At 43.9% G+C, this 18,654-nt stretch overlaps 1 protein-coding gene across 1 annotated transcript; it reads left to right on the top strand.

Moving 5' to 3' along the window:
* The first annotated feature begins 7,718 nt into the window (after positions 1-7,718).
* On the top strand, positions 7,719-16,956 carry SLC25A18 (solute carrier family 25 (glutamate carrier), member 18). The gene is made up of 9 exons (XM_006862721.1): positions 7,719-7,738; positions 9,302-9,424; positions 9,623-9,678; positions 10,543-10,633; positions 11,503-11,621; positions 14,597-14,762; positions 15,599-15,753; positions 16,313-16,388; positions 16,815-16,956. Exons 1-9 carry the CDS (start codon positions 7,719-7,721, stop codon positions 16,954-16,956), a joined length of 948 nt encoding a protein of 315 aa, XP_006862783.1.
* Positions 16,957-18,654: the final 1,698 nt, after the last annotated feature.

Raw genomic sequence — 18,654 nt, forward strand, 5'->3', positions numbered from 1 at the left:
GAAAGTCTTCCCTTTCTCCATGGAGTGACTGATGAATTTGAACAGCTGACCTTAAAGTTAGCAATCCAGTGCTTATCCTACAACATCCAGGACTCCATCCGTAAGTGAGGATGTTATTCTTGTTAAATACCGTTGAGTTGGTTCCAACTCATAGCAACCCCATATAGAGTTTCTGAGGAGTGGCTAGTGGATTTGAACTGCTGACCTTGTGGTTAGCAGCCCAGTTCATACCCAACAGTGCTACACCCAGGTTCCTCAAGTGATATCCTTGTTGTTAAGTGCTGTTGAGTCGATTCCAACTCATAGTGACCCTGTATAGGGTTTCCGAGGAACAGTTGGTGGATTTTAACAGCCAACCTTGTGGTTCACAGTCCAGTGTTTATCCAGCCCTACACCAGGACCAGATAATTCAATGAATATCCATGTGTTTACTAAATTCTCTGGCAGTATAGTGAGTTCCTGGGCCAGGCAATCTAGTTGTCTCAAGGACCTGCTTTACTGGGAGAATTTCCTTCGTCCAGGATCTTTTAGGGGCTATATTGAGAGAACTTGGGAGCGTGGTAACTCTGTAGGGTAAGTTGTTGTTACGTATCATCATCTCAATCCAATTTATAGTTACCCAATATAGGGTTTATGAGGAACAGTTGGTGAGTTTGAACCATCAACCTTACAGTTCAAACTGACCTTGTGGTCACATGCTTATCCTACTGTGCCACAAGTACTGGACTGCAAACCACAATGTTGGCTGTCCCACTAGCCACTCCCTGGGAGAAAGATGAAGCTTCCTGCTCCTACAAAGACTTACAGCCTTAGAAAACCTATACAGGATCACTATGAGTAGGAACTGACTCACCACACTTGAGATTGAAGGGTGAACTATATCTCTTTCACTATTCCTATTATTGCTGGCACCGATAGGTAAATTCAGTGAAGGCAGGAATTTTGTTTTTATTCCCAGTCAATTTTGTTTTTATTGCAGCTGGGATAAATAAGCACATAGTAGACACTCAACAAATTTTTGTAGAATGACCAGCATTTGGTCCTATGGCCTTGTTGCCAAGTTTAGAATTTTCATGGTGATAAGACTCCTTTAAAACCTTAACTATCAATTTCTTCTTTGGGTGGGGACTCTGTTTACTAACACCTTTTTTTACTTTTTATTGTGAGTTGAGTGAAGGTTTGCAGACAAGATCATCAGTCTTATATTCAGCAAATCATACACTTTGCTTCACCTCAATGATTGCAATCCCTTCTCTGTAACAACAGCTTCCTCCCTGTGGTTCCATTCCACACTCCATGTGTGTCCATTCCACCCACCTTCCCATTAACACATTTTCTAGTGCCAGAAATCTTGTGAAGTCATACGCTTTGAATACCTCAGTCTATAAAGGACACTACAAGGGCTCGGATTCACAGTACTTTGGCACAATCTCTGAACTGGAATAATGAGGCTGCTTACTTTGCAATATACCCACCAGCCCATGTAGACACACAATACGTAAGGTGGAGACATTATCACATCTCTTCATGGGAGGTGCTGTGGAATGGCCCTGGGATTGGATCTTATACCTTATTTCAATAGTCAGGGAACCATAGTTTTTAAGAAACAGCGTGGGATACAGCTATAGGTCAACTATACAGCTCTCAATTCTTTGATTCAATGGCTTAAGCTAGAAAAGGTTTCTCCAAAAAAAGGTTACCAACATGTCCTTTTTTTTTCATACCAATGTTTAAGATATCTAGAGCATATCTTTCTCTCATAAAACTTCGTAGTGGATTAATAATAATTAACTTGATTAAATAAGCCGCCACTCGTCTGTCAGTTTGTCATACTGTGATGGTTTGTGAGTTGCTGTGATTCTGAAAGCTATGCCACCGGTATTTTAAATACCAGCAGGGTCACCCATGGTGGACAGATTTCAGTAGTGCTTCCAGATCAAAACAGACTAGGAAGAAGGTGAGGCAGACCACTTCTGAGTGGTTAGTCATTGCTTATGTACAGCAGCAGAACATTGTCTGATAGAAGGCCAGAAGGTGAGCCTCTCAGGTTGGAGTTCACTCAAAATATGAGTTGGGAAATATTGCCTCTTAAAGTAGAAATTACCTTAATAACATGATAGAACATAGTTTTTGGGACCTTCACTTACTGATGGAGCATGCAAAAACAATGTAAAGACCATGCCTGACTTCCCCTAGCTTAACAAGGGGGAAAGAGAATCAAACTAAAAATCACCCCAAGGCTGATTCCTATGAAGTTGAAGCCAGACATGCTTCCACCCTACAACCTTCTTTATCCTATTCTGGCACCAACCATTCTTCCCACAGCACTCTCTGCTTCACATCTGGGTTCCATAATCCATTGCAATGGCCACACAGAACTCATAACAATAGTCATGATTATGGGGTTTATTAGGGAAAAGAACTGGGTACAAATCAGGATCCAAACCAACTCAGGATGCAGCAGTTCTCCAGGCAGAAACACCTCTTGTCTGCCATACTGCAGGCAAGCCTCACTCTTGTCTTTGACCCCCTCAGGCATATGGTGCCTTGGCCTCTGCCCTGCTCCCGCAAGTGATACAAAGCTCTTTCAGCCACACTGTGAATGCCCAAAGGACACATTATTCAAGTCAGTCTCCTGCCTGTAGGCACTCGGCTTTACTCAGTCCACAGGTCTAAAGCTGGAAGCTATTCTGTCTCTCCATGTCACCAGCTCTGCTGTCACATCTGCAGGCATCTCTTGCTGTCACCTCTTCATGTCTCATGCTCCACTCATGCTATTCCTTCTTGATGTTCCTGAGATCTCCTGTCTCTGCTTCTGAGATGGCTCCTTTTAAACTGACCTGGAGGGCAAAACTAACTCATCCCAGCCTCACCTCAGAGTCCTTTATACCTTATTTGCTTATTACTTGGTGGGAAGTTAGACTTTGGATAGAAAAGCTGCATCAAGGCACCACAGGGCACAACTCAATAAGAAGAAACACCTATTAATAATCGGAATGTGGAATGTCCAAACTATGAATCTAGGGAAATTGAATGTTGTAAAAAATGTAATGCATAAGAATGGATATCCTAAGCTTTTATGAGCTGAAATGGACTGATATGGCCATTTTGAATCGTTCAATCATGGTTTAGAATGCCAGGAATAACAAATTGAAGAGAATATTGCCACACTCATTGCCAAAAAGAGCATTTTAAGATCTATCATGAAATACAATGCTGTCTATACGCATACAAGGAAGATCAGTTAATACTGCTATTTAAAATTTTTGCACCTACCACTAAAGCCAAAAATGATGAAACTGAAGAATTCTACCACAGTCTTCAGGCTGAAATTGATCAAACATGCTATTAAGATGCATTGATAGTTACTAGTGATTGGAATGTGAAAGCTGGAATTAAAGATAAAAAATCAGTAGTGGGAAATATGGCCTTGGTGATAAAAATGATGCTAGAGATAGCATGAGAGAATTTTGCAAGACCAACAACTTGACTTACTTTTCAATAACTTTTTTGGCAACATAAACAATGACATTACATTACACCAGGACCTCACCAAATGGAATACACAGGAATAAAATTGACTACATATGGGGGAAGAGATGATAGAGAAGTTCATTATCAGCCAAAACAAGGCCATGAACAGACTGTGGAACAGACCATCAGCTGTACATACACAAGTTCAAGCTGAAGGTAAAATTTAAAACAAGTCCATGAGAGCCAAAATATGACCTTAAATATAACCAACCTAAACTTAGAGACCATCTCAAGAACAGATTTGATGCATTAGACACAAATGACCAAAGACAAGAAGAGTTGTGGGATGACATTAAGAACATCTTACATGAAGAAAGCCAAAGGTCATTAAAAAGACGGGAAAGAAATGGAAGAGCAAAATGGAGGTCAGAGTTGAGATTCTACAAGATGGTGGACTAGGCAGATGCGTTACACGGAGACTGTACAACAAAGATATGAGAGACCTCCCCAAAAAAAATGAACACAGATGAAAATTCTGGCTATCTGAACTTTAGAGTGAAGAAAGAAGAAAGGTTAGAGAGGTGGATGGAGTGCTTGCTGGGAGGAGAGGCCATGTAGGGACAGTGAGAGAGGAAGATTGACTGGTGAATGGCTGGCCAAACACAGGTCCACCATCTTGTGAACAGATTTGGCAGCTGAGGGGCTCACTCATCTATGCCAAGAAATTTGGAAGACAGCTACCTGGCCAATCAATTAGAAGAGATCCATATTTGTGCCCATTCCAAAGAAAGGCATGCCAATAGAATGTGGAAATCATTGAACAAATTCATTAATATCACTTGCAAGTACAATTTTGCTGAAGACAATTAAAAAATGGTTGCCACAGTACATCAACATGAAGTTCCCAAAATTCAAGCCGGATTCAAAAAAGGACGTGAAATGAGGGGTAACACTGCTGAATTCAGATGGATCTTTGCTAACACGCAAAGCATACCAGAAAGATGTTTACTTGCATTTTATTGACCACGTAAAGATTTTGGACTGTGTGAATCATGGCAAACTAGGGATAGCGGATAGCATTGCAAAGAATGAATCTTCCAGAACCTTTAATTGTGCTCATGAGGAACCTGTACAGAGACCAAGAAGCAGTTGTTGGAACAAAACAAGGTGATACTGAATAGTTCAAAATCAGGAAAGGTGAGCACCAGAATTAATATCTTTTCACCAAATTTACACAATCTGTATGTTGAGCAAATAATCCGAGAAATGAAATTATATGAAGAAGAATTTAGCATCATGATTGAAGGAAGACTTATTAACAACCTGCAATATGCAGATGACACAACCTTGCTTGCTGAAAGCAATGAAGATTTAAAAATATTTACTGATGAAGGTCAAAGATTATAGCCTTCAATATGGATTGCACCTTAATATAAAGAAAACAGAAATCCTCACTTTGAGAACTAAAGTGCACCTGACTTAAGCCATGGCATTTTCAGTCATCTCATATGCATGTAAAAGCTGGACAGTGAATAAGGAAGAAGACCAACCATCTCTAAGAATTGCTGCATTTGAATTATGGTAATTGATGAAGAACATTGAAAGTACCATGGACTGGTAGCAGAACAAGCAAATCTGTCTTGGAAAAATTACAGTCAGAATGTTCCTTAGAATCGAGGATGGCAAGACTTCATCTCTTGTACTTTGGACAATGTCTGGCTTATGTTGTCAGGAAGTACCAATCCCTGGAGAAAAGACATCATGCTTGCTAAAGTGGAGGATTAGCAAAAAAGAGGAAGACCCTCAATGAGATGGATTGACACATTGCAGCAACAATGGACTCAAACAATTGTAAGGATGGTGTAGGACTGGATAGTGTTTTGTTTTGTTCTGTTGTGCATGGGGTCTCTGTGAATTGGAATCAACTCCAGGGTACTTGACAACAAAAATGACAATTATTAAATCAAATAACAATTTCCGATATGTTGCCACCAACTACCCTAAATGTTCTTGCTTTTGGTGGCAGATGGTTTAAGTCTCAAAAGATGACAAATGATACTGGACAGAAACCTCCAATGTCCTGATCCAGGATGGGGAAACATCATGGCTTGTACCCTAATTCATAAATCCATACTTTAGAATCTGTAATTTGCTTGGAGGTAACAGAAACAATCCTAGCAAGTTAAGCAATAAGGTCAATTTAATGACAGGACAGTCAAGTATCTCAGATTACAAGGACAAAAATGTAGTTGGCTCTCAGGAATGAACTGCAACCAGGGATTCAAACAATCTTAGCAATGTCTCATTTTTTATTTCTCTTCCAGAGGTGCAGACCAACTCCCATTGCTTCTTCAACAGATCTGAGTTATATAGGATATAGGCCCAGACTCCATGTTACAAGTCCATTTTTCCAGTTTTCTTCAGACCAAGAACCTTGCTGTCCCCATGACTTCTCTTTTACTCTCATGTCTGGTACACTATTGGCCTCCCTTGAATTTATGTTCATATTTTAACCACTTCTCACTACTTATGTACAAGCAACCGTCACCTTTTGCCCAGATTATTGCAGTTGTATAACTTTCTTCTTCTATCTTGACTGCCTGTTGTCTATTTTCAATAACAGCAGACAAAAAAGTGCTGCCGCTGTTGAAAATTCCGATTACATCTCCTTTTACAGAGTAAAAGCCAAAGATGATCATGCCTCCACCGTGTCATCTCTATGACTATTTAACCCTTGTTCACTCCTGTCTGGCCACCTTACTATTCTGCAGCTCACCAGTCTCGTTCTGCTATCAGGGCCCTGGAGCTTGCTTATTCTGGAATGTTCTTCCCCCAGATATCTGCATGGCTCATTCCCTCACTTCCTTTGATCTTCATAAATCATGTCAGTGCATCCTTCCGTGGTCAAGTCCCTACCTGACTGACATTTTCATTACCCTTCTGAATAGTTTTCTTCACAGCATTTATTACTATTAATACCCTGAAGATTTACTTACCTCATTGTTGGCCCATCTCCTCTCCACTCTAAGTCCCTGAGAATTGGGATTTTCATTTTTTTTGTTCATTACTATATTCCCAGACTTGCAATAGTGCATAGCACTCAATAAAAAAAAATTTTTTCCTGAATGAATGAATTAAATCACCTGGAGAAAGAGTTGAGTTCTTTCCCTTCCTAAAATAAAACACAGACAACAAAGAATTGCTAGCAGCCTCCAACAGAAATGAGGCAGAGAGGAGCCCACAAGCAGCTTGAAGCCAGCTGGTGAGAAGAGGCTCCTCAGAGCTGAGACCAACCTCCACATTATAGCTTCCAGAACCTTGTTTTCACCCTTGTGCCTCTGGGGTTAAACCTGGACCCTCCTCAGAAACAGAAAAAAAAAATATATATTATTGTAGCATGTATTTTCTGAATACTGTCCCAGTGCTTTCTAGATACAACAATTATAAGTAAATTCAGAGACCTAAAACAACTTTAGTTTTCACTATAGAGTTATATGAAGTTTAGATACCACAGTGTAAGAGCCAAGAAGTAACTTCAGAACCACTCAAGCATTTTGTTACAGGTCCTGAACAGTGGGAAGAGAATTCCTAGTCCATAGCAACTCTCCTTAAAATCCCTGTTTTGTGAATGAGGAAAGCATTTTGGCAATAGCGGTAATTGCTGGACAACACTGTGGATGTTACCAGTGCTACTGAATTGTACATTTAAAAATGGTTAAGATGGCAAATGTTTTGTTATCTATTTTACCACATACACACGTTTTCAAACCCTCTTTCATATCCTATCCACTTCTTTTGTTACAGCTGCTCTAAAATGCCCCCCAATATCCCCTCTTGGAGCCTTAAGTTTGTGCCCTGTACTCTTTCTTTTGATTCTCAATCCCTAAAGTCCCAAAGGTCCAGGTAAAGAAAGAAACAAGCGAGCTGCCAGCATTAACACCTTAGTAATGTTTTGCCCCATCACATACATGGTTTCTCATCTTTGAAGTGGGTGTTGTTCTGACCACTCTACAGAAAAGGAAACTGAAGCTCAGGGAGGTTGCAACTTGCCAGATCTCAAAGCCAAAGCCAGTAGGTGGCCCAGGCTGGTCTCCTCTCAAAACCCGCATGCTCTGCCCACTCTGCCAGGGAGGGCTGGAGTCAAGGAGATGACACGACTTCTTTCCCCCTCAGTCGGCCGGACAGCCACTGCCTCTGAGCAGCGAACAGCCCGGGACCCAGCAGCCCTCCGAGGCCTCTGCAGAATGTCCAACCAGGATCTGAAGTAAGCTCAGGCTGCCACAGTCTGCCCTCTCAGGGCCAGGTTTGGGGTTGCTGTGGCAACAGCACGTCACTCAGCTTCTCTTCCAAATTCCTGAGGTCCTGGGGAGGGGCAAGTTAGGCCTGTTTTCTCCAAATGGAAAAAAAAAAAAAAATGAATACATTTGTAATTGTTGGGAATGTGTCTTGGGTTGCAAATTTTGAGGCCTCTGTGTGTGTTTGTGTGTGTGTGTGTGACTAAGTTTTTACTTGCTTATCAAGGTCCATGTATGGAAAAACTTATATTGCCTAGTTTTATTACTTCCAATTAATCTACTTCTAAATATGTTAGCGTAGTGGTTACGAATCAGGCTGCGAACCTTAGGGTCAGCGGTTCGAAACTACCAGCCGCTTTGGGGGAAAAAGATGAGGCTTTCTACTCCGGTAAAGATTTACACCCTCAGAAACCCTGTACAGGGTCGCTATGGGTCAGAACCGACTCGACGACACTTAACAACAACAAATATGTTACTAACAGTCTGCTTCTGGCCTTTTTTTTTTTTTAAAAAAAAAAAAAACTAGATTCCCTAGAGTCTGAGGAAGCTTTATTTTTGATTTTCAGTCTTCTAGAAATCTTGAACTTAACCATGATAAGAAAGCCCACATATCTGAAGTATTATATTTCTTTACTGTAGCTAAAATTCGATAATCTCTTTATCTCATACTGAGTGTTGCTGTGGAGACAGTCCTGCCTCCTAGCTACCCTCTATAGGGTTCCTGAGGCTGTGAATCTTTCTGGGAGCAGAAAACCTCATCTTTCTCCCCTGGAGTGGCTGGTGGATTCATACTGCTGTGCTTGTGATTAGCATTCCAAAGTGTAATACACTCTGCTACCAAGAAGCCCTTATTGTAAAAAATATCTGTTTTTATTTTAAATTACTAATGATAGCTATTGTTTCCTGAGAGCACTGGCATATTTAACCCCCTTGAGGCCAGTTTTGCAGTGGGAAAGGAAGGATATGAGAAGATGGTGATAGCTCATAAGTGGAACAGCCAGGATTCAAACTCCATTCTGGATGACCTTAAACTTGAAAAAAGAATTGCAGTTTGTTTGAAAACCCTTCCATACTGGCTCCAAGGGCTAGCACAAGTCAGAGAGCTGGTGTTCAGGCCCAAGCTGAGAACTTCCTGTGCCCAGGTGGGGCCCTAAGGCTTAGAGTTGACACTCAAGGGCTCCTTCCCATCAGTCCTTGCAGCATCTTGGCTTTCTGAGCACTTCCTTGTCAGGCCTGGTGAGTGCAGTTCTCCTGAAGCAATGGGCCCCGTTTCCAACCCATCTCTGAACCTAAACCTGAGACAGGCCAGGAACTGCTAGGGATAGGGTAGGAAGTGGGAGAGAGGGGTCTCTGTTCACCTGTGGAGTTGAGGTCCTGGGGGCCTCTATCCCTATTCTTTCTCTGCTCTGTTTCTCTGTTTCTGTGTGCCCTTGCCACAATCTTTTCTCTGTCACCCCACCTGCATCCCTCAGTTCTCTGCCCTTGTCTTGTGCTCTCCTCACTCCATACCTCCCTCCTCCTTACTGCCTCAGCATCACAGCAAAGCTCATCAATGGAGGTGTGGCAGGACTTGTGGGGGTGACCTGCGTGTTCCCCATCGACTTGGCCAAGACTCGACTGCAAAACCAGCAGGGAAATGCGGTCTACAAAGGAATGTAGGTATTGGTGAGGGTGATGGTGGAGCAGGACTCCCTCAGGAGCCTCAGTTTTTCCTCAGTTCCTTTAGGGGTGTGTGAATGAGGGTGTGGGGGGGGGCGGATGGCAAGGCAGTCCACTGGAGTGTGCCCAGGTGGACTAGGGATGGGGAGGGGGCTAATGGAACAGCCTCCTGCTCAAAACTTCTTTTTCCATAGGGTAGATTGTCTGATGAAGACAGCCCGAGCAGAGGGCTTCTGGGGCATGTACCGAGGTGAGCTCAGCAGGCTTCCCCAGGGAGGAGGGGGCCTGGAGCTGGTAGGTGATCCTAGTGTATAGCTGCTGTTCACCAGGCTCAGATTCTTCAGTGGAGATAGAGGTACTTGTGGTTCCTGTGAGGCTTCAGGGAGGCACCAGCAAGGACACTGTGGTGGCCCCTCACAGAGTCCTGGGTTGCAATCCTGGTACAACTTCCTCACTATGTGATGATAAAAGCAGGTGAAGCCCTACCTGGCTTTCTTTTTTTTAATCCCTCCCACCTCCCTTCTCTCCTCTCAGCTACTTCCCAGGGCTGTAGGCACACAGCTATAGTAGCAGGGGGAGAAAGGGAGAGGTTGAAAGAGATGGAAAATGGAAAGGGCTTTGAGTTCCTTTAGGAGTTACGAGGTGGCCCTTCCTTGCACCGCCATGATTATGCTTGGAAATTGGCTGACCTCCTGAAGAATAAAATAAAAGCCCCCAGGAACCACGAAGCTAAGCTAGTGCAGCACAGAGTAACTGAAAAGTCATCCCTGTCCACTGGGGGCTTATTGTTGACCTTTAGACTGGGACTGCTTGGTTATCACCGAAGGTAGGCAGTACCAGCAAGGACAACAGTAGAACGGCATCTTTGCACCTGGACTAACGAGCCCATTAAAAACAAAAACAAAAAACATGAAAAAGAGAAGAAAATGTGGTGGGACGAGGGGTGAAGCAGGGATAAAAAGAAAATGTATGTTTCAATAAAATAAGCCAATGGCGTGCTCCTTGACCCCTGAGACTTAGCCTGCTAGGGCTGAGAGCAGGCTGTCTGCAGGAGTGGCAGACTCAGTTGTTTCTGGGAAGACCCTAACTCCTCATCTGTGATTTGCACTTCCAGGGGCTGCCGTGAACCTAACCTTGGTCACTCCGGAAAAGGCCATCAAGCTGGCAGCCAATGACTTCTTCCGGCAACTGCTCATGGAAGATGGGTACAGTCTGGTGACAAGGGGGCAGGGAGATCCTTCACTGCATGTCTACATAGTGCACACATAGCTAAGGCTTAGTGTGCATGCTGGCAGGTGGAGAAAGAAAAGAAGGAGTGGGCTAGAGCAGTTTTCCTTTCTCTCCATCTTTCTCTGTATGCAGAGATAAATGTGTTGCTGTCAAGTCAGTTCCCACTCATAGTTGTCCTACAGAACTGCCCCGTAGGGTTTCCAAGGCTATAGTATTTAAGGAAGCAGGCTGCCACAGCTTACTGTCATCAACCTTGGTCAGGTGGATTTGGTGTCCAGCACATGGTACCATTACTAACTTGACATACATAGATTCATCACAGTTGCATGAAAGCACACAAAAATGACCTTGGCCCTTGTCTAAGGGTTCCCTTCTTGTAAAGCAGTGGTAACGGCCATGCACCTCTAGCAGCAATGCCTTCCTTGGCCATGGTGGTGGGTTATGGGGGGAGCTGAATCATAAATGCACCCAGGCCTCTGCCTCTGCACAACTCGGCGGTGACAAGGGAAGAACTAGCTGATGAGTTTTAATCAGCCCTCAAAGACCTGTTCTCCCCCATTGACCAATGGTATTGCTTAAAGAACCAGGAAGACTCTAGTACCCCTAACAGGTACTTTCTTTGTTACTGGTTTCAGCTTCTATGCAGGGGCTACCTTCCTAGCTGTCTTTTCAAAAAACATGGTCTCTCGTCTTTAAGGGACCAGGTCTGAGGTCAGGTTATTATTACCTTACTGGGTGAGTGGTAGCTGATAGAGACAGGGCTAAATACCATTCCCAGTAAGTGCCAACCATAAGGGAGGGTAAAAAGGCCAGCGTGGACACAGCCTGACTCCTGATTCCACAGGGCACAGCGGAATCTGAAGATGGAGATGATAGCTGGATGTGGAGCTGGAATATGCCAGGTGGTTGTGACCTGTCCCATGGAAATGCTCAAGATTCAGCTGCAGGATGCCGGCAGACTGGGTGAGCCCTAGCTCTGACTTCACACAGACTCCATAATGGGCTGTGAACAGAATGGACTCCCTGCATCCCCACCCTCCTTCACAAAACCGTGTGACCCAGTCAGTTTTCTAGGAATTGAAGTCTTTATTATTACCATTTTAGATGGCAACATAGCAAATAGCAGACATGAGAATCTTGCTTCAGGAGGGCTGGAGAACCTAACACCTCTGTCATAGGCCTTGGCATTAAGACTTGATTTCCTTAAGGTTTTAAGAAATGCCAAAGGCCTGCTCACCAATACTCGAGTCAACAGGATTTATATGCCATGAGAGTTGGCCTTCAGTAGGAAGGATAAAGAATGGAGAAGGGCCCTTTTTCACTTATTTTGGTGTTCCCTGGAAGAGAAGCTTGGTCCTTTCCTAAATCCTGGCCCTCTCAGAAATTGAGACTGGTGTAGGTGCCAAAGTGTCCAGCTAGGAGCAAGGATTGGCTGTGTGGGAGGTAAACTCTAGCAGGAGACACAGAGTCACGTCTTATCTGGGGCAAAACCGCAGTGTGAGTTAGCTAACTGAATTCAGCACCTGCCATGAAGCAGACAGCCCATGGTAAATGTACGTACCCTTCCCCTCAAACAAGCAAGAACTCAACCAAATTTTTAAGCTGGATTAGGCCAGCCCAAAGCAAATAGTCTGCAGAAAGAATCAAGTTCAGAGACTGGAAAGCCCCCAGAGTGCTTAGATCTGCAGAGTCAAAAAAACCTCATAATGTCTAGTTTCTCAGCTTGGGTGAGAAGCCTTTTTTAAAAAGAAGTGAAATAATGGATTATGTTCACATATGGAAAATAATGTTCACAGTGACTAAGTACTTAAAGTTAATTGAGACAGTACCTAAATTAGTACCACAGGACAATATATACAGTAACTATCTTCCTAGTATGAAATGTGAACCCAAAACAAACTTACCTGTCACCATGGACTTGCTTATGGCTCATAAGCCAGTTTATGTGTGTCATATTAGAATTGTGTTCCAAAGGCTTTTCAATGGCTGATTACCAGTAGATGACCAGGTCTTTCTTTAAAGATGTTTGAGTAGACTCAAACCACCAGCTTCTTAGTTGTTTTTGTTAAGTGCATTCAGTCAGTTCCAACCAGTAGTCACACTGTATAGGGTTTCCAAGGAGCGACTGGTGAGCTTGAACCACCAACCTTGCGGTTCAAACCGACTTTGCAGTCCAGCACATTAACCCATAGCACCACACCACTCCAATCTTTCAGTTAGCAGTGGGCAGGTTAACTAGTTGCAATACTAATTGTTTGAAATCTGCACCTAGATTACTTCCATAGGAAAAAAAAATGTATAGTAATGATCTTTATAGAAATAAATATTAGCCTGCTGGATAGTGAGCAACACTGGGAAATTAAAAGCTTCCTTTTAGCAAGGATTTATAGGCAAACTTCTCAAATACTAAGATATGATAAAATGCTTATTAACATAATCTCAGTACAGTAAATACTGTGTTTGTTAATGAGACTCACCACATTTGAAATTGTTGTGGGAAAAATAAACAAAACATTTGATTTACTCGATGTTGAACTAACTCACCAAATGATGTGCTCTGAGTTAATCAACTAAAATGGACTGTGTAAAGAATCAAGTTCCATCTAATGAAGAGAGTTGTCACAAAGAGCCAAAAGACCCTTGGACAAGGAATTTTGGAGTACTAGAGGGAGGAGATATCCCTGGTAGACTGAAGGGGAGAGTTTGGGGAGAAACCAAGGAATCTGCTGCTTTACATGTTGTTGTTGTTAAATACTGCAGAGTCAGGTCCGTAGCAACCCTGTATAGGGTTCCGAGGAGCAGCTAGTGGGTTTGAACTGCCAACCTTTCAGTTCAAACTGACCTTGTGCTCCAGTGTTTTAGCCTTCAGCAACAGACCAGGACCCCACTTTACACATTAGACAGGAGCTATATGGCCCAGGATCGGACATTGTTTCGTTCTGCTGTGCATGGGGTCGCTATGAGTCGGTTCCGACTCGATGGCACCTGACAACAACAACAGCAATATGGAATTCCTATGTCCCAAATTATTTAGATAAGGAAGACAGAGATAAAAAACACAGGATTAATAGGGGACTCCTGGTGTGGTGCTGTAAGATAAGCAGTGGACTGCTAACTGCAAGGTTGGTGGTTCAAACCCATATGCCACTCCTTGGAAACCTTACCGAGGATTGCTATGAGTTGGAAAAGACTCAATAACACTTAACAAGAAGAAGCATGGGAATACTGCAAAAGCTTCCTGTAGAGCAGGGTTGAGAACCTTTTTCTGCCAAAATTCATGTAACATTATTTACGGACCATACAAAAATTAACTTAAAAATTAGCCCGTTATATTTGGTCAAACCTTTAATTAAGTCACCCCTGTTGTGGTGCCTGGAGTCCTGGTGTGGCACTGTGGGTTAATGCTGGACTGTAGTTGGTATGAACTGCAAGGTTGGTGGTTCAGTCACACCAGCAGTTCCTCGGAAACCCTACAGAGAGTCACTATGGGTAAGAACTGACTCAACGGCACTTAACAATAATGTGATGGCTGGGACTGCGATTGCCTTGGCAGGACCAGACAAAATGATTTTGAGGTTCTTATACGGCTCTTGAGCCAGACGTTCCCCACACTTGCTTAGAGAAAGCGGGGCTATGTTCATCTAGCACAGCTGCCAAAAGGCCACCAGATCGTGGGATGGCTGGTCAATCTGTCCAATTCAGATGTCCTGTTCTTACTCAGGGGCAAGTTATTAGCTAGTATAGACCTTAGAAAGAGTTCCTCCAAGCCAAATAGAAATGCTCTAAAATTAGGACAGTCCTCAGAAGTATAGATGAGATGTCAACCTTGGCTCTTGAATTGTCCCAGGAGGTAGGAATTGGGAGCCATATTCTAGGGAAACATCTTCCAGATCTGTTGGGGCTGAATTGTGATGGGGATTTGGTCCTTTGTTTTTCAGCCGTCCTCCACCAAGGTCCAGCATCGGCACTTTCCTCCTCCAGACCCTATACTACTGGTTCTTCCTCCACCCACAAGCGCCCGTCTGCCACCCTCATTGCCCGGGAGTTGCTTCACACCCAGGGTCTGGCTGGCCTCTACAAAGGTCTAGGTGCCACTCTCCTCAGGTGAGGTTCTTCGTGAACTTGGAACATAACTAATCCTGGCTTCCTGGGATAGAAGACCAGAGAAATTGCTGCCCCAAACTCAGGATAGCAAATTGTTTCCTTGCTTCCTATTTCATTCAAAATTTGGCAGGATTGTACAGAATGGATGCCTGGAGGTCTCCAGTGCCCATGCTTACTGGGTATTGTGTTGCCCACGATTGTGAATCTTTTATAAATAAATGAGTGAATTTACTCCCTCATTTTATTACTTCGTTTTTAATTGAGCCAAGTTCTTGTTCAAAATTCTTGAGGGTTCCAGGCCAGGGGATAGTTTTCTCCCTTTACCAAGGCAATAAATAAACAAACTGATAGACCTCCACCCTGCAACACTTAGGGCTGTTCCCCAGTCACTTAACCCTTTCCTTAGCCTGCCTACCCCTTTAGTAGAACAGCGTACTAGTCTTTGAACCTGCATGTTTTCTCAAGAGGTATGAACTAGAGGGGTTGATTGGTTGGTTATGTGCCACCAAGTCAGTTCACACTCATAGTGGTCACGTAAAGGGTTTCTGAGACTGTAAATGTTTACGGGAGCAGAAAGCCTTAATTTCCTCCTGTGGAGCAACTGGTAGATTTGAACTGCTGACCTTGTGGTTAGCAACCCAGCTCATAAGCCACTATGCTACCAGGGCTCCTTCTGCTGCCTACCCTCTACATTACCTTGGGGTGTCATTGTAGAATAGGTAACTGTGCCTTGGCTCTGTCCCATCAGACTAGCTCATGAGAAAGAATACTGGGTAACCTTAGCAGAGAGCCCCAGAGCTGCATGCGGCTCAGCGTTTGTTCCTTCTCTCCTGCAGAGACATCCCCTTCTCCATCATCTACTTCCCACTATTCGCCAACCTGAACAACCTTGGGCTCAGTGAGCTTACTGGGAAGGCTTCCTTTGCGCATTCCTTTGTGTCGGGCTGTGTTGCAGGTTCTGTAGCAGCCGTCGCAGTAACACCTCTGGATGGTAAGTGCATGGGAGGCACACGGGCTAATTATCTGGGGCTCAAGGGTTGATGTGTTTGATAATTGAGGTCCTTGTGTAGTAGTCTAACAGATAAACAGAATTTCTGCACATTCAGGAAAAAACTGAAAACCTTAAAAACACTCCTGGGGTCTCAAACGTGACCACTGGCAGAAACGTACTACAAGGCCTCATAGGAAATGAAGGGCCAAGGAGACCTGCAGTCTGTTTTTTATCACAGACAAATTCCTGCACCTTCTAGCTGCTGATTTCATTAGCTTTCTGCCCTCTAGTAATGAGCCTCAGCTGTGAATGATTGTGGCCATCCTATTACGCTAGCACACAGGTAGGGCCTGGGCGTAGATCTTTCATGTTATCCCTTAATTCCCTCCTTTCATGAGGCCCAATGTGGGAAAGATCTATTACAGGCCGTATAATGGCGTCTAACTGGCCTCAGGATTCAGTGTCACGTATGTTGGTTCTATAGCGAACCTCAACCACTTCACATTGAGACACCAAAAGCAAGATGGCCCCTACTTATTGTCACCTTTCCTCTGTTTAGTTTTGAAAACCCGAATCCAAACCCTCAAGAAAGGCCTGGGAGAGGAAGCCTACAGTGGGATCGTAGACTGTGCCAGGTGAGCCCAATGTTCCTCCCCTGACAGCAGCCGGGGTAGTTGCTTCTGAACTGGTGTTGGCCTACACCAGCTCTAGAGACCAGTTTTATCACTGTTCTACACTGAGCTCTGGATTTCCTTGAAATCTGTCACTTTCCTTAGCCTCTCAACAAAAGCAGCGAGTACTGGGAGTTTATTTCTTCTCTTGTATCCCTACACTACATTTCTCCCAAAGATTCTAGCCAGATCAAGCTGTTTGCAAGCTAAGTAACCAAACTGCACACACATCAAGGGCAAGGATGGCTCACACACATCTGGGAGTCGTGAGACTGCTGTGGAGAGCGAGGCCTACCTCAAAGTGCCAATGCTGGAGGAAAAGGGTACAGAACAGCACTGCTAGCCAAGTGCTTCTGCCCTTCCACTCACTGAGCGCTTCCTTCTCCCCAGGAAACTCTGGATTCAGGAGGGATCATCTGCCTTCATGAAAGGAGCAGGCTGCCGGGCCCTTGTCATAGCTCCTCTCTTTGGCATTGCTCAAGGTGTCTATTTCATTGGGATTGGAGAGCGCGTCTTAAAGGTTTTTGAGTAGCTGCTGCCATTTCTCTACCTACCCCATTTTCTCTAGACTAGATGGGGCTCACCCCTGTTGTATTTTGTCTTCTAACTTGTAGTGCTACCTCAATCTGGGAAGAAACCCTATTCTCCCCACATGATAACCACGTTTGCTTCCTTTGGGGATATATCTACAAGGGAACTCCAGAAGCCCTTAACCACTCTTACTTTTCAATAATAACAAATAATGGTACCTGGTTTGGCTGTACTAATGGCAGGGTCTTAACACACAGTAAAGGTAGAAGGGTTGTTTCTACGTTTTATTTCATACTCAAACTCCATGTACTCAAGTCAATTTTAAGATTTCATTTTGCTAATCCCAAATTCAGTAATCTACGGTTAATCCTAGCACTGATTTGGGGGAAAGGAAGACCAGAAATTCAAAGGGACCACAAAAGCCCTTAAAAGTCAGGACTGAAGTTTGTAACCAAGCAAACCTTTTCAAACCTTGCTGGTGGCGTTGACTCTACTCAAAGAGCCTGGGCAAAGTCAGGACAGCCACTTGTCACAAACCCTGTCTGGAGCATGGGCTCTCTCAGACCCATCCTCAAGGAACAATATTTGAAATAAAGTTGACTGTTTCAAGATCTACAATGAACACTGTCATCTACTTCTCTGTGTCCGTTTCAGAACCCAACACCATTAAACTAGCACTGACCAGATCGCCTGTGCTTCAAATTGCTACTTAGGAGGATGAAGGACAATAACCCTAGGGATACTTTCAGTCACACTGGATTTTGAGCCCTGGGTAATACAGCCTCTTCAAGAACTGAGTTTGCTATGACAGTTTTTCCTGGTCCCGCAATACCTTCGCTCTCAGGGCTGCTCTAGAGAAGTAATGTCACACAAGAGGGGTCAGGTTCCAGGATGATTTACACTAACCCTATCTTATGTACAACTTGGATTAATGAGGAAGAGCGTGGCATTTAGGTGGGCAGCTGTGGGGCCCTTTCCATTACGATGCCTGCTTAAGCCTGGCCTCTAACAGTCAGACTTGAGTTAAATTTAAATTCCAGGCTTGCTGCTGACCAACTCCCTAAGACCCCGGGCTGAGGAAGAACTAGCTAAGCTCGAGAAGGGAGGTGAGGAGGAACACAAGGACCATTGTGAGATGGTTTCAGCCCAGCACACAGCAACCCCCGAAACCTTCTTTTGTGACTCTGCCAACACTAATACCACGGTTCCCTCAACAAAGCCATGAGACTCTGGCAGAGGACACCTGTGTGTCTGTGTGTGTGTGTGCGCGCGCGCACCAGAGGTAAGTGAGTGGGTGGATTCTGCATGTGGATAGAAAGAACACTTCTAATAAAGGTCTGGTGAAAGTGATCAGGAAGTGCCAGAGCCTACAGAAGGTTAGTGGGTTCAGCAGTGACCACTGTAAATGATCAACTGTGATAGGAACTCAGAAAAAAGGTCCTTTACTACTCAACTCATTCAGAGCTCCTCTCTCTCAAACCACACACCAGTAACACCCTGCATAAGAAATTACAATAAAATCCACACACACCTTTCTTTTAATAAATAAAAGCATATTCATGGTTTAGATTTTAAATCACATTTACAGATGAGGAAAACCTCTAGGCGTAACTAGGTAAGAGTGAAGCTACTAGCGTTGGAAGGAATGCATGCCCACATGCGCTGTAAACCTAAAGTGCAGACCTGAGGATAAAGAATA

This window comes from Chrysochloris asiatica, unplaced genomic scaffold, assembly GCF_000296735.1.
Source record: "Chrysochloris asiatica unplaced genomic scaffold, ChrAsi1.0 scaffold00050, whole genome shotgun sequence".
NCBI classification, from domain to species: Eukaryota; Metazoa; Chordata; class Mammalia; order Afrosoricida; family Chrysochloridae; genus Chrysochloris; species Chrysochloris asiatica.

Bases quoted from the DNA above. Each gene is read 5' to 3' on its own strand.
- SLC25A18 (XM_006862721.1), top strand. From the start codon at position 7,719: ATGTCCAACCAGGATCTGAA. The intron at 7,739-9,301 runs GTAAGCTCAGGC...TTACTGCCTCAG, and splicing joins ATGTCCAACCAGGATCTGAA to CATCACAGCAAAGCTCATCA. The intron at 14,763-15,598 runs GTGAGGTTCTTC...TCTCTCCTGCAG, and splicing joins CTAGGTGCCACTCTCCTCAG to AGACATCCCCTTCTCCATCA.